We start from the raw sequence: 16658 nt of genomic DNA, 5'->3' as shown, positions 1-16658 counted from the left end.
ACAGAACTATCATTTCAGCATTCTTTCTTTCCCAAACCGATCTTTTGCAACGGAATCGAAGGTGTCTCCCTATAATTGCCCCTATTCCCTTTGCAATGTTTTAAGTATGTGGCAACCTGCAGTGTTTTTCTGTTCTTCATACTGAAGTGGGTGGATTTATATTGGCAACATCAGTCATCCATGGGGAGGAGAAAGGTAGTTCCCGGTAATAAATGTAAACAGGAAAAAAAAAAACTATTGTCCAGTTTGTAATACTCTACAGAATATACAGGCATAGTCCAACACCTATGACTTTGCAATAGGGTCGAATTGTTCTGATGTTATTTCTTGTCTTGGCTTAACTCTTTCTTTCCGCCCCCCCCCCCACCAAAAAAAAAAAAAAAACCGAGGCTCTATATAAACAGCACCCATCCTCGCGACACAACCTACATCTCCTTGATGAGTTTTTAGGCATGCAACCTGTCAGGACTATCTTTATTGATAGGGTTCAGATACCAGTTCCTCCAACTACAGCAGAACAGACCCTATTCAGAGAAGCTGCAAGTTGCAGTCCACAGTGGAAAGGTTACCAAGTTTGCTATACTGTTCCTTTTGGGCTGGCATCATTGGTCTGGGCAAGAGAGAGGCATCCTTTAATCAAAATGACCATTTTCTATCCTCCACCCCTCCCAAAAAAAGACTTCTTCAGCAAAGCTGCTGGAATGATTACAAACATCACAGATTGCAATCACCCTTTCTTTTTGTATCTAACCTTGGGTGAACATGGACCTCCAGAATCTCTATTTAATAGAAGACATATGTTTTTACACTTATCCCAGAATTCCCACTGGTTCAGAAGCAGCAGCCTGCCACTCAGAAGTTAACCCTCTGAACTCAAAATTCAAAAGCAAACAAGTTAGGGGAACTCTTCCTCCCCCTCCTCTTCCCTCACCCCCTCCCTCTGTCCCCATGCAAGTATCTTCCACCTTTCAGCAGCTTGCTACTACTCTGTGCTGGTTTCTGCACCTCTTTAGTTCAGTACTTCTTAGGAAATCCTGTCTGAGTCTGAGAAACTCCCCAGTCTGTCTTTAGGTGGAATTTGGAAGCCAGACAACAAACGCTTGCTTGTCTTTCTTAGTACCAGTGTATTCGAATGAACAGGACTCATGTTAAAAATTCTGTTTACTCATATACCTTGTCCTGGAGGTTTCCAGGAGCTGTGCACCAGTAATGGGAGTCCAGAGAGAAGACAACATTCTCTCAGTCAAGGCCAGTAATGTTGGAAGGCAAAGCAGCATACACAATATTGGGAATGCCTTCTTTTGGGCATTGAAAGACCATTAGTAATCCCCAGTAAAATCCTGTCATTTCTCCTTCACTCACTGCCCAAGCTATCATGAGTTGTCCCAGATGTGGTTCCACATCTGATCCAATAATCACTTAGAGCAAGAATTCCGGGGTGGCTAGGTGGCGCAGTGAATAGATCACCAGCCCTGGAGTCAGGAGGACCTGAGTTCAAATGTGACTTCAGACACTTAACACAAAAACTAGCCATATGACCTTGGGCGAGTCACTTAACCCCAACTGCCCTTCCCCCCCAAAAAAAAGCAGAGCAAGAGTTCCTTAACTGGAGTCTGTGGATAGATTTCAGGAGGGCCCTTGACTTGTCTGGGGGAAAGAAATACATCTTTATTTTTACTGATCTCTAACTGAAACTTAATATTTTCTTCAATTACTAATGTAAACAATGAACCACAGTTGTATTGGGTTTCATCACAGTGCCAAAGAAATCCATGACCCCAAATGAAGGTGAAGCATCCCTGACTTAGAGCCTGAAGGTTCATATAAATAATTCCTTTAATAAAACCCCTCCCTCAAAGCAGATAAAAGCCACTGTTTCCCTGCTCTCTCCACTGCACCCCTTAGCTTACCTAAGTAATCTAGTCCAAACACCCTTATTTTATAGATGAGGAAATTGAGGCCCAGAGAGGCAAAAGTATTTGTCCTTGGTCACATAGATAGTAAATGGCAGAGCCAGCCTTGGGATCCCTATTCCAAGGCTCCAATTCATTGTTATTTGACTAGTTCACAGTTTGGGGTCTAGGGTTTCAGCTTCAGAGCATATAGTAGCTGGGCATTGGTGAAAATAGGAAAGGGGAAAGAGGCCAAACACTAGGTCTTGTTGCTGACTTCTCACCTCTATGAAGAACATGGTCTTTGGATCTTGTGAGTCCAAAACTCTGTTGCAGAAAGTTAGGATCATCAGTGTGTTAAAAAATGAAATTCTTTTTAAAGTCCTAGCAGATATACAATGTCCATTGTTATGTCACATACTCTGAACATGCCATAACTATTTGCATTATATCTGATGATGGTGCCACTGGAGCCTCATTAAACAAGAAGAGATTCTCAATGTCTTTCGTTATGGCTATAATTTTTATAACAACTATGATCTTGAGGCATAAGATACTATGGTGGAGAGAGCCCTTGGCCTGGTATCAGGAAGACCTCAGTTCAAATTCCTCCCTTAGACGCTCATCAGCTGTGTGACCCCTTGTCAAGTCACTCTAATTGCTGTCTGCCTCAATTTCCTTAACTGTGTTGTTGTTCGGTCGTGTCTGATTCTTGGTGAACCCAGTTGGGGTTTTCTTGGCAAAGATACTGGAGTGATTTGCCATTTCCTTCTCCAGCTCATTTTGCAGATGAAACTGAGCAGGGTTAAGTGACTTGCCCAGGGTCACACAGCTGGTAAATGTCTGAGTTCGGATTTGAACTCAGGAAGATAGATCTTCCTGACTCCAGGCCTGGCTCTCTAACTGCCCAATTCCTTAACTGTAAAACAGGAATAATAGTAGCACCCATCTGCAGAGTTGTTGTGAAGATCAAATGAAATAATATTAGTAAAAGTGCTTGGCACATAACAGACACTCTATAACCACCTATTCCATTCCGCACCTCCCCACCCCCATCTAGTTCATCGGTTTCTTTACCTTGAGTTATATGTGTTAGGGGTTGGATAGGACACTGTGTGCTTAATTTGCTTGTCTACACTGAAAAATGGAAAACTGTATGATGAGATTAATTAGAAATGCATGATTTGGGTTTACAAAGGCTTACACCTCCATTATCTCCTTTCACTCACAAAACAACCCTTTGAGGTTGGCAAGGCAAGGTAATGAAAGCTAAGTTTCTTGTTCAGGATCACCTTGGAACTGTCCACAATGAAAGTATTCAAGCTAAGGCTCTAAACCAGGCCTTTTTTGGTGTTGTGGACCCGTTTTAAGAATAATATTTTGGGGCAGCTAGGTGGTGCAGTGAATAGAGCATGAGCCCTGGAGTCAGGAGGACCTGAGTTCATTTCTGATCTCAGACACTTCACACTTACTAGCCGTGTGACCTTGGTCAACTCACTTAACCCCAATTGTCCTGCCTTCCCCTCTCCCCCCCAAAAAAGGGCATAAGATAAAACAACATAGGATTACAAAGAAAACCAGTTATATTGAAATAGCTATCAAAATATTTTATAGAGGATCTTATGTTATAAGAGGGTAGTTGGGTGATGTGCATAGAGTGCCCAGACACTTAGTAACCATGTGACTTTGGGCAAGTCACTTAACCCTGTTTGCCTCAGTTTCCTCATCTGTAAAATGAGCTAGAGAAGGAAATGGCCAGCCATTCCAGTATCTTTGCCACAAAAAACCCTAATGGGGTCATGAAGAGTCAGACACAAGTAAAACATCTGAACAACAAAATGTTCTAAAAACCCCTTTTTCCAAATTCAGGTCTTTTGACTTGATGTCAGACAGTATTGCAGAAATGGAAATAAACCCATATGTGTGTACACATTTTTCTACTCTTCCTCGAAACAGTGGTGCAACAGATGAGAAGCCCTAGCTGCCTCACTGTGATTTTATGTCACCTCCATCATGGTTCTCTCTCTCCCTCTTTGAACCAGCCAATCATAATTCATGTCCTGACACCAGAAGTGTCAGACCTCCAAAGTTTGGCCAGAAGCATATTAAAATGCAATTGGGAAATATTTAACCAGAATAAATTTTAAAATGCAATAGAACATGAATGACGTTAATGTGTGGCTTTCTAAGTCAATATGTGTAAGGTTTAGTGGCAACGGTTTCTATTTGAGTCTGATTGCTTGGCTGTAACCTGTGTGCTGGTGTACCCTGAGGCCAGATGGCACATTCCACCACTCCAAGTCTCCAAATCTCCCTTTGGCTTTTAAATCCATGCAACCAATCCTCAGCTCTCTCCTGAGTTTCAGTCCCACATCTCAGATTGTCTGCTGGATGTTCTGTAGATCATCTTAAACTCAACCGATTGAACTCATCTTTCCTCCAAAACCCTAACTCGCTCCTCCTCCTTCCTCTTTCTCTTCTACCATTTTCCCAGTCACCTAGGAGCCATTCTTGACTCCCCACTCTCATTCACACTCTGTGGCCTCATACTTGATGATGTCTATCCATTCTGTTTCCTCAATGTCTCCTGAATTCCATCTTCTTGTCTTTTTTCCCATTCCACCAACAACTGTCCCCTTGCCTACATTATAGCCATGTCTCTCCTTCTCTGATCACGTTCCACTCAGTTACCCATATTACATCTGGGATAAAATCCAGACACTCTTGTTAGGAACCCTTCACAGTCTGGCTCCGACCTAACTAGGTTGATTACATATTATTCCCTTTCAGAAGGGCAGCTAGATGGATAGATTGTTGGCCCTACAGTTAGGAAGACCTGAGTTCAAATCCATCCTCAGACACTTATTAGCTGTGTGACTGTGGGAAAGTCACTTAACCTTGTTTGCCTCAGTTTCCTCATCTGTAAAATGAGCTGGAGAAGGAAATGGTGAACCCCTCCAATGTCTACCAAAGAAAACCCCAAATAGGGTCACAAAGAGTCAGACACAACTGAAATGACTGAATCCCTCCTTCATAAGCCTCACTCGTCAACCTAACTGGCATACTTGGCTGTCCTCATCACAACCATCCATCTCTTAGCTATACCCCTTTGTATAGACTATCCTCCATGCTTATAAAAATCTCCCTCCTCGGGGCGGCCAGGTAGCACAGCGAGTAAGACCACCGGCTCCAGTGGTGAGAAGACCTGGAGATCGAATCCCGGGCTCAGACACTTAGCACCCACCCAGAAACACCTGGCCGTGTAACCTTGAGCAAGTTACTTAACCCCAATTGCTTAGGGGCGGCCAGGTGGCTCAGCGAGTAAGAGCATCGGCCCCAGTGTCGGGATGACCTGGAGATCGAATCCGGGCTCAGATACTCAGCACCACACCCAGAAATAACTGGCCGTGTAACCTTGAGCAAGTTACTTAACCCCAATTGCTTAAAAAAAAAATCTCCCTCCTCCTGGAACCCCTATGCCCTTTAAACCTTAATTTGCATGCCACTTTCTTTGAGTTTTCTTCTGATTTTCCTCCTCCCCTCCTCCACCAAAAAATACTCCATTTTGCGTGTTTATATGCATGTATTATGTAAAGGTATGTGTGTGCATATATATTTTATATGTGTGAATACATGTGATCACATATTATATATGTATATTATAAATATACACATCTATGTATATTATGTGTATATATAAATATGTATGTATGTGTATATATGTACACACACATACTTATCTGTAGATGTGTTATGATTCCCCAGTAGAATATAAGCTTCTTAAGGACCAGAACTGCTTCAAGTTTGTATTTGTATCCCCAGCACTCACAGAGGGTACCACATACAGCAGGTGCTTAATAAGTGCTTATTGGTTGATTACTTACTACCTTTGTGACCTTGTACAAATTTTTTTCCCTTTCCCTACCTGGGCTTTAATTGCTTATGTATAATATGAGATATTTTGAGTAGATAACACTTTCATCTCCAAACTCCCATGACTCTCCTATGATTCCTAAAATTGTTTTACTCTACAAAGGAGTAGTAAAAAAAAGAAAGAAAAGAAAGGGGGTGGCTAGGTGGCACAGTGAATAGAGCACTGGCCCTCGAATCAGGAGGACCTGAGTTCAAATCTGACCTCTGACACTTAACACTTACTAGTTGTGTGACTGGGCAAATCACTTAACCTGCCTTTCCTCCCTCCAAAAAGGCAAATAAAAAGAAAGTTGAAAAAGACTTGAATTACCAACAGGTGGGGTTGAATTTTAGTTGCTTTTCTTGCTTCCAGCCCTAGAGAAGAGAGGACCAGAGTTAAGAGTTGGCTATAAGGCGAAAGGGACGTAATCGAAGCCACTCATTCTTACTGGGCCACAAACATTCTTTCTGTGTTCTAAAACATGAGCATTTTTGTATTAAAGCTAGCTGCCCAATGGGGTTACAAAATGGGTGCATCTCAGGTGACAGTGTTTTGTAAACGGGTTCACTCACCACTTAGCTACCCATTCGGAACAGATACCATAATCTACAAACAGGAAACAGTAGAAAATTAGAGAGGAGAAAAGATTAGGTTAACTCATGTAAGATACCTGTTAACAGCACTGTACTTGTTAGCTACAGTTTCTAAGTTTCCATTGCATGCTGTAGACCTAGCTATTATTGGGGAGGGGGGTGTCATTTTCTTTGGCCTGAGTCAGAGGGACTGAACTGCCTAAATTATTCTAATATTCTGTCACTCTAATAAATCATTCTAAATGGGTTGTTCTGATAAAGAGGAAGTTAGTGCTGTCTTTAGGGTTGGGTTTTTTCCTTTCCTTTCTCATTCTACTGACTCAATGTTTATTCCTGATCAGGGTTACTGAGAGTTGAATGCTCTCTGATCTCCAGATTATAAATTATTGGTGCTATTCTTTTTTTAATTTTTTTTGCTTTTTTTGGAGGGCAGTTGGGGTTAAGTGACTTGCCCAAGGTCACACGACTAGTTTTTTGTGTTAAGTGTCTGAAGCTGGATTTGAACTCAGGTCCTCCTGACTCCAGGGCCAGTGCTCTATTCACTGCACCACTTAGCTGCCCCTATTGGTGCTATTCTTGAAGTCATTTGCTAGTAAAAGTTTTTGGACAACTGAGATTATTCACAATATGGATGATTAACAAGAGGCAACCCTTTCCCTAGTCAGAATGCCCATTATCAGTGGGCCTCACTTCCCCTGCTTTCCACTGCTTCCTGTTATGTTCATTTGTCATGGGATCTGTCAATATTGGAAGCTAAGTGATGGGAGAACCCATTTACAAAAGCACTATCACCTGAGAAGTTACCCTCTTTTGAAAGCAAGGAAGGCAAATAATTTCTAAGATGGGCTTGAAAGATGAAACATACACTTCCTTTCTCAAAAATGAAGGCAGCAAGGTGTGGATAGGGTTTTTCCCCAGTTAATTTGGGCCCTGGTTTGCATATGAACATCCTCTACCAAGGGGGTAGAACTTTGGGGTCAAACAAGGGATCATTATTATGTTTTGCTACCAGTGATGCCTTTCTCTTCAGTGAATTTCTCCAGCCCATCTTTTCTAATAGGAGGAATTTACTCCTGACCGGAAATCAAAGGTATCCCTACCTTGTGAGCTCTCAAGGAGTCTGAAAATCACCTCTACTTAGCTCTGTCTTACACATTCCCACCCCAACCCCATCTCTTCAGAAACAGGCCTTTCTCTTGACTCCTTTCTTATTCCTTGCCTGTTCTATGGAGAGAAAGGAAATGAAATTTTGAAAGTGGAATTGTGAAGAGGAGTGGGCTATGAATCAGAAATCTAAAATGGCGGGGCCAAAAAGGATCTACTGCCCCCCACCACCACCACCACACCCATCTAACAACATTCCTAATAAGAAGACACACATCCCTGGGCCAGGTTATGCCATTTCAGGCTCTTACCCTTAGTAATGTGTAATTTCCACCCATGAAACCAACCTAATTCTGCCTTCTGATGTCAAGTAAAACATGACATGACTGTGTGACAGTCCATTAGATATTTGAAGACAGCTCTCCTGACTCTTCACCACCCCACCCCCCAAGTTCAAATACAGCCTCAGACACTTCATGCTTACCAGTTGTGTGACCTTGGGCAAGTCACTTAACCCCAATTTCTTTGCCTTCCCCCCCTCCAAAAAAAAACTTCAAATGGGGTCCCCAAGAGTCCCAAATGACCAAACAACAGCAACAAAGATGTCAGACGCTGTGCTGTCAGCTGCTTTATGCATTAACAAAATTGTTCCTTGCCTTTCATTCTATAGGAGAAAAGAACATGTGCATATCTAAGTAAAAAAAACCATATACACTATATATATAAGATGGGGGCAGGGAGCCTAGTTGCAGCAAAACCAGAAAGGCCTCAGGTAGGCAAGAACACTAGAGCTGACCTTTGAAGTGACCTAGGGATTCTAAGGAGCAGAGATAACACCCTCCAGCATGGGCAGCCTGTGTAAAGCCACGGAGACAAGAGATAAGGTGTCATCCTATAGCACTAATGCAATATTTACAGTGCCCACGAAAACAATAAAGACCATGACTATAAGTTTCACATGATGTTCAAGTGCAAAATATACCAAACTCTCCAGATAGAGGTTAGAACTGAAGCATTTATTTAGATGCCAGAAAACCGAATCCCAAAACCAGTAAGCCGATTCCATCATAGTACGAAAGATATTCAGAAGCCATAATCCCGTTACACATCTTTTGGTGATAGACAAAAGGAAATGCTTAAGGACAATCCTCCCTTCTCATTATTTAATGAGCACTCAGGTTAGCCAGAAGAAGCAAGGCAGAGTGACAATCAGGGACAGGACAGGGACTGAGTGATGAGTGCCCTTCTTCCTGCCTTCCTCCCCACCCTCAAATCTTTGCAGGTTCAGCAGCAAAACAGCAAACTCATCATGATTTTTATACAGTATTGCCAGTTCCTAGACAATCCACTGGGGTTGATCATCTGAAAAATTTGGAGAGACATTTATGAGAACCACACAGGATGAGAAAGGTGTAGCTGGGTCTCAATACTTGCTGGCAGAGAAAATACTCCCAGGGCAGAGATCAGAGCAATTGAGGAGTTGGAATATTTCCAGTTGAAGTACATCAAGAAGGTACCCACATACTACCTTCCTTACATACTCCCTACAAACACTTCTTCCTGTTTAGCACCAAAAATATTAAATTGAATATATTTTTTAAAATAGCCAAACCATACTGACTTTTAGATAAATTATTTCTTGGAAAAATATCCCTGTTTATGTTCATTCTTCTCATATTATGAGATCCTCCAAGGCATTAGATCTTTATTCTGGGCAAAGTGCCCGATTTACTTAAAGTGTCGATTCAGTTCTTAAAATTACTTCTTCTGTGTGTGTTCTTTTTGGGTTAATCACCTCCAGGCTATGGTTACCAAACATCATGAATCTGTGGTATTAGCAGGCCCTTTTCTTTATTATTTTTTCAAGCATTTTTCATAGAATTTGAGTCAGATACCATTTCGTCCAACTTGTAGGCACAGACAATAATCTCTTTTGGAATATACCCACTGAGTGGTCTTCCAGCTTTTACTTTGAGAGCTCTGATAAGGGAGATTCCACTGCCTCCTGAGACTACCTGTCTAAGTCAAATCAACAAGCATTTATTAAGTGCTAGGCACCATACTATGCACTGGGGAAACAAAAAGAGGCAAAAGACAGTCCCTGCCCTGAAGGAGTTTACAGTCTAATGGAAGAGACATGCCAACAAGAATGAACAAATAAGATATAGAGAATGAATTGAAGAGAATCAACAGAGTAAAGATACTAGACTTAAGGAGAAATGAAGAAAAACATCCTTTAGAAGGTGGGATTTTAGATGGGACTTTACTGAAGCCACATGGAAGAGAGGAGGAGTGAGAGCATTCCAGACATGGTGGACAGTCCATATAAATGCCAGGAGTCAGGAGATGGAGCATATGAGGAAGAGAAAACAGACCAGTGTCTTGATTTCATTGCACCTGAAAGGGATTTCCATTTTTTGATAGTTTAATTGTTAACAATATTTTTCCTAATTTCTTCCCATTGTTCCTATCTCTACCTCAGGTCATTTAACAGCCTAAATTTAGGCAGGTCCTTCCTGGAAGATAGCTGCCTGTTAGGCTCCCCTCCCCACTCTGTCTTCCATTTTTTGGGATTAAAGATCAGTTAAACCTTCTATAGAATGACCTCCAGGGTTTTCACCATCTTGGTGTTGCCCACTGGACCCTCTCCACCTTATCCACATCCTTCCTGATAGGTGCTACACCCACTTCTGTTCAGAGTCTTTTGAATGACATAATAGGTTTCATTTTTCCACTTTGACAACCAAATTACCCTAAGCTAAAGGAACACTATCAAGACTTTTCCTTGGAATAAATAGTGCCCATCAGCTGTTCACTTATGCTCCCTGGCCTCCCTGTAATTCAAAGCTCATTTGTGGATCTGTTCTTCCAGAGAACAGAACAGCAACTCCAAAATCTGAGAACTTCTTTCATATACACTATCAAGTGGGTGGTTGTAACACCAAGCATGAGCAATCCTCCAAGGTTCTGATTATAAGCATAGTAATCTCAATTTATTTAGTAACAAATTAAGGCAAAACATTCACAGAAAATCAAAATACAGCATTCAACACGTGTAACTCAATCATTTAGCAAGTCCTCAATTCAATCACAAAGGACAAAGTCAAAGTACTCCACCCCTAGTTAGTACATTCATTTAATCAATCACAAAGTCTTCTCTCTACTCTACTGGAAATTAGTTTCCAATCATAAACAAAGTACCTTCACTTGTTCAATCACAAAGTACAAAGGTCAAAAGTTTTCCACGCCTGGATCACAACTGAATTACAACACCATCAGTTACCACCAATCATCCTCTCAAAGGGCAGTGGAAAGCACAAAGGCCATCCACCCCTAGGTCACAACTAGGTTACAGTATCATCGCAGCATTCCATACTCAAGGAGAGGTCTTTTCTTCATCTTGACCCGAGGCAAGTTCTCAGCAGTTTCTGTTCCTGGAGAGACAAAGCTTAACAAAGCCACCATTCAATTCACTTTCTGTCTGTGAAATAAACCTAGGTTCAGCGAGGTCTGAGACCTCTATCAACAAAGGAATCTGACAAAGTAATATCAAAACAGACAGACAAAATATTGGCACCACAATCATGCTTCCTCAGTTCTCCAACTGGCCCTCCAACAGCAGCTCCAACTGGCCCTCAGCAGTCTGGGCAGCTTTGGCTGGCAGTTCTCTCTCTGTCTCAGGAACTCTGGCCCCCAGCAATTCTCTCTCTCAGCATCCTCCATTCTTGGCAGCTCTCTCTCTCTCTCTCTCTCTCTCTCTCTCTCTCTCTCTCTCTCTCTCTCTCTCTCTCTCTCTCTCTCTCTCTCTCTCTCTCTCTCTGTCTCTCTCTCTCTCTCTCTCTCTCTGTCTCTCTCTGCCTCCACAATGCTGTTCACAAAAGTTCTTCTGACCTTTCTCAGCTTGGTCCTCTCCCTCTACAAGGCACCAGCTCCTTCCAGTTCAGCCCCCTCTCATCATATCAACAAGTCCATCCCACTGTGAGGTTCAAATTCCATTACCATTACAGTGGGTTTTTTTTTTTCATTTTAGGAAATTTGTGGGACCGTAGATTTGGAGCTGGAAAGGATTTTAGTGGCCATCTAATTTAACCTTCTCATTTTACAGAGGAGGAAACTGAGACCCAGAGGGGCTAAATGATTTGCCCACAGTCTCAAAGATAGTGTCAGACCCAGGACTTGAACTTGGATAGCCCCTGTATTCTTTCCAGTCCACCCCAATGCCTCTTTTCTTTATAGGACTAGAGCATGTGTTTATGTCTCTAGCAGATGCCAACCCTTTTGCTTGAAATGAGCTAAAACTAATTGCAAATTTATTATATTCTTTGAAGTTACTTAATACACAGTACATTTAATTTACACTTTGTGGTTACATAATATGAAGTACATTTATATTCATGAAAGGCAAACTCCCTGAGGGCAGGGTTTTTTTTTCTCTGCATTTGTACCCCCAGCACTTCACGGGGTGCCTGACATATAAGTATTAATATATGCTTGTTGATTGATTCATTCAGGGAATTTCAAAAATGAATTACCAACTACTATACCCAGAGACTTTTGTCAGTCACTCAGTGAGAGGTTCTTAACCTGCAGCTGTATTATTACTATACACATTCATCAGTCCCATAGAACTTAATTGTATGTATTTTGAGTACTCAAAATATAATAATGTGGTTAGACTTTTGATGGCATTTTTATGACTCTTGATTTTGGACCCTAAAACTTATCATATTGAGCTGAATTTTTTAAAGTTTATTCTTTTTTTTGTACCACAGTCATTTTGCAATATTTCCCAACCACATAGAACTCTCCCTTATATCAAAGAAAAATAATTAAGTAAAGCCAACCAAAAACCCAGGAACTGCATCTGATAATATATACAACATTCCACAGAATCCACACCTCTCTCTCCCAAGAGAGGTCTTCCCTGGGTACCACTCCTTGAGGGCAGATACTGCAGCACAGTGCTTAGGTTCCCCATATACTCCCCAACCCTAATCCCTCTGAGCCTCAGCTTCTTCATCTGTAAAATGAGAATTAAATGAGGTGGTCTCTAAGGCCCCTTCTAATGCTAAATCTATGGTACCATGAATTTCCTTAAATAGTTATTTTTAAAAATACAACCCATATAATAGTGTGTATGAAAGAAGTTCTCAGATTTTTGAAATGCTGTTCTGATCTCCAATCTGTCAGTCCTCAAAAATAGATGATGCCAGGGGCAGCAAGGTTTTGCAGTAGAAAAAGCACCAGCCAGAATCAGGAGAACTTGAGTTCAAATTCAGCCTCAGATGCTTATTAGCTATGTGACCCTGAGCAAGTCATTTTAACCCTGATTGCCCCCCAAAAAAATGATGCCCCATTGATAGTGTAGTAAATGGATAGATAGATAGATAGATAGATAGATAGATAGATAGATAGATAGATAGATAGATAGATAGATAGATAGATAGATGATAGATAGATAGCACTTACATTTTTTCACTCAAAACTAGTATCTTATCAATATTCTGATGTCAAAGTCATAAAATTAAGCTAAATATTTAAAAGTAAGACAGAAAATTTGTGGCATCTATTTATATTTCTGCCCCCTCAAAAATAAGGAAGAAGAAATCTGTTGTTAGCCTAAAATCTACTGTTTCATATGCTAAGAATATGTGGTTCAACAAATTCAACTGAGCAAATATTTATAAACCACCTATTAAATGCTAGGTATAGAAAGAAAAAAATAAAATCATCTCTGACCTTGAGGTTAGCAACCTTTCTAGCTGGGGTATGTTCCCCTCAGCAGTTTAAAATAATGTAGAACCAGGCACCACATTTTTGTTTTTATCACATTCAGTAAGATTCTGTTTTTTAAAAACAATTTTGAGTTTCTAATCCTCTGAACATTTTGAGGTGGATGGAAAATACTTTGCTGTCATTACAGACATTAGAGAAATCCAAATTTGGATTTTAAAATCACTTCCCTTCTTTGTAACCCAACGCAATGTTGGCACTCATTAGCATGACATTCAGGTGGCTCCTATCTTCTACAAACACACACACACACACACACACACACACACACACGTTTCTGCAAGAGCCCAAGAGTCATTTTCTCCTTTCTATTCCCCAACCAAAAAATGTCCTCAAATGCATTTTTTCCAGTAGAAATGACTTGAATGTAAGCTATTGAGGCCTAGAATGCCCTAAACAAGTGTTGCTTCAGAATAGACAATTAAAATTGTACTATTTATCTTTTTGCTGATGTTGATGTATTTTCTTTAATTGATCCTTTTGTTTGTGAAAACAAAAATCAAATTATTGACAAGAAGCTTTTTTTTTTTTTAACTTTTTGGAGGGGGGGAAGGCAAGGCAATTAGGGTTAAGTGACTTGCCCATGGTCACATGGATAGTAAGTGTTAAGTGTCTGAGGCCATATTTGAACTCAGGTCCTCCTGATTCCAGGCTAGTGCTCTATTCACTACATTACCTAGCTGCCCCAACAAGAAGCTTTCTTAAGAACACTGAGGGTGGGTGACTAGGTGGCACAGTGAATAGAGAACCACCCTGAAGTCAGGAGGACCTGAGTTCAAATCCGGCCTCAGGCACAACACAAAACTAGCTGTGTGACCTTGGGCAAGTCACTCAACCCCAATTGCCCTACCTTCCCCCTTCCAAAAAGCAAAATCTAAAATAAAATAGTCTAGTAAGAAAAGTAGTTGGGGCGGCTAGGGGGCACAGTGAATAGAGCACCAGCCCTGGAGTCAGGAGAACCTGAGTTCAAATACAGCTTCAGACACTTAACACTTACTAGCCGTGTGACCTTGGGCAAGTCACTTAATCCCAATTGCCCTCCAAAAAGCAAAAAAGAAAGAAAGAAAGAAAAAGAACATTGAGGCAAGGTGTAGGCAAAATCAGACACAAAATAATTGAAATGGAATTGTATTACATTATTCCATCAGACCTAAATTAACTCCCTGTTCTGATCCTTCCTCATGGTGTAGAGAATTCCCTGGGTTCTCAAAGGCTAACTCAGAGGGGCATAGCTTCTGGTGTATTTGTCAAGCTTAGATGGGCTTCAGAAAGTCTCATTTCTAAGGACCAGTCCCATAAGCTTAAAGTTATTTATCACCTCATTGGCAGTAGGATGTGGCATTTTTTTTCAGGTCCTGCAACTGTCATAGAAGGCCCTCCATCTGCATTGGTAGTGGGAATGCTCAAACCCAGGAAAATCACTGATGTAATTGAGGTGAAGTAATTCACCCTAAAACTAGATGTCTGGGAGCTTAAAAAGAGAAAAATTCGAAGAAGGGTTCTTTGGCTTTCATCCCATCTCATTTTCATAACAACCAGTTTATGTGATCTCCTTTGTCATTCTAGACTAGGGTTCATAAACTGCAGCTCATAAACTTAGGATTTTTAAAACTTTTATAATTCAATAGAATCTATTTCCTTTATAAGTCTTTGTATTTCATTTTGTGCATTTAAAATCATCGATCTGAGAAGGGACCCATATATTTCACTGAACTACCGATAGGTCCATGAACATTCAAACAAAAATCTGGGTAAGAGCCCCTGAACCTCACCAGTCTCTTGTTTGTTTCGGCATCTCTTTTTGCTGAGATTATTATTAATTATTATTATATATTTGAGAAATTATTATTAAATAACAAATTATTGGGGAGATTCAGAATTTTTTCCCTTCCTATGTCCTCATTCTCTGCTAGGTCAAACCAGCATCTGAACGACATTGTTGATAATGAATTTGAATTAACCTTCACAATCTTGTTCAGACCCCACCCATTGTTTTCTTCTCAGGCTGCCCCCCTCTCCAAGAGTAGGTCCTTTGTCTAGATTGTCCAAGGCTGGGAACGAGAGTGATCAAATGAGTGACCTCATTCCACCATTAGAATAGCTCCACCCCTCATAATATTCATTCTCATTCATTGTTAACCAATCAGAGTTGACTGTCACCCTCAGGAATACCCACTCTTCCAAGGCTATATAAGTATTTTTTTTTTTTGCCCTTTTTTAGGGCAATTGGGGTTAAGTGACTTGCCCAAGGTCACACGGCTAGTTTTTGTGTTAAGTGTCTGAGGCCAAATTTGAACTCAGGTCATCCTGACTTCAGGGCCAGTGCTCTTTTCACTGTGCCACCTAGCCACCCCAAGGCTATATAAGTATTGAGTGGGTTCCATGACAAGTTTTCAATATCTTCCTCACATTGGCCTCCTTACTCAACAATACACTCCATCTTTCATCTCCAGGCATTTTTTCTGGCTGTCTTCCATGCCTGGAGTGCTCTCCCTCATCTCCAACTCTTGGCTTCCCAGGCTCCCTTCCAAGTTGCAGTTTAAATCTCACCTACTATAGGAAACTTTTCCCATTCCCTCCATTCTAGTGCTTTCTTCTCTTGATTAATCCTATTTATCTTGTATATAGGTTGTTTGTCCTTAGTAGTGTTCACGTTTTCTTCTCTCTGTCTCTGTCTATTTCTGTTTTTTGTCTGTGTGTGTGTCTCTCTCCCCATATATATACACATGTGTATAGATTTAACACACTGCCCTTAATTCAATCCGATGACACACTTGGAAATTCTTGGCCATATTTTGCCCATTTGGTCTTGTGTTTTATGAAGGAGAAAATCCATGTCCCTGGGTGATATTCTATCTCTGGGAATTTGGGGGATGGTTTCATTCAACTCAACTTTTCTTCTTTGTAGTCTGTAGGACGGGAATTACTCCTCCATCTGATAGACTACTTGGTTAAGAATGATGGAAAGGACCCTGAAATCACCCGCCTGATTAATAACACTCGGATACACATCATGCCTACTATGAATCCAGATGGATTTGAATCTGTTGAAATACCCGATTGTTATTTCTCTAATGGCAGGTAAAGGTGGGCTGGTTTCTCTGTGCATATCAGAAATTCTACCCCTGGGGTTCTGTTGGAGGAGGGGAGGAAGTTCATTAACTTGGAAGGGGTGGGGGGGAGTTCTTATTTTCATTCACATCTACTAAAATTTAACATTTCCTTCTTTTTGAATTTTTCCTAAAACCATTACTTTGAGAAGTCCATAGGCTTTTTGAGATTACCAAAGGAATAAATGACAGTGTGTGTGTTTAGCAGAGAAAGAGAAAAGGAGAGAAGAATGATCATTCCAAGCCTTAGATT

The 16658-nt window shown here is 40.9% G+C and overlaps 1 protein-coding gene across 1 annotated transcript in view; it reads left to right on the top strand.

Moving 5' to 3' along the window:
- CPM (carboxypeptidase M) overlaps positions 1–16658 on the top strand; it is a 79071-nt gene that overhangs the window by 42812 nt on the left and 19601 nt on the right. Inside the window, exon 3 of the mRNA XM_069081157.1 lies at positions 16204–16376. Coding sequence (XP_068937258.1) covers positions 16204–16376 — 173 coding nt within the window. The remainder of the gene's footprint in view (positions 1–16203; positions 16377–16658) is intronic.

Source organism: Petaurus breviceps, unplaced genomic scaffold, assembly GCF_028583685.1.
Source record: "Petaurus breviceps papuanus isolate PSGF00001 unplaced genomic scaffold, PetGlider_PUasm1.0 154, whole genome shotgun sequence".
Taxonomy (NCBI): Eukaryota; Metazoa; Chordata; class Mammalia; order Diprotodontia; family Petauridae; genus Petaurus; species Petaurus breviceps.
The sequence above is the reverse complement of the archived record's forward strand: the minus strand, read 5'-3'. Positions and strand labels throughout refer to the sequence as shown.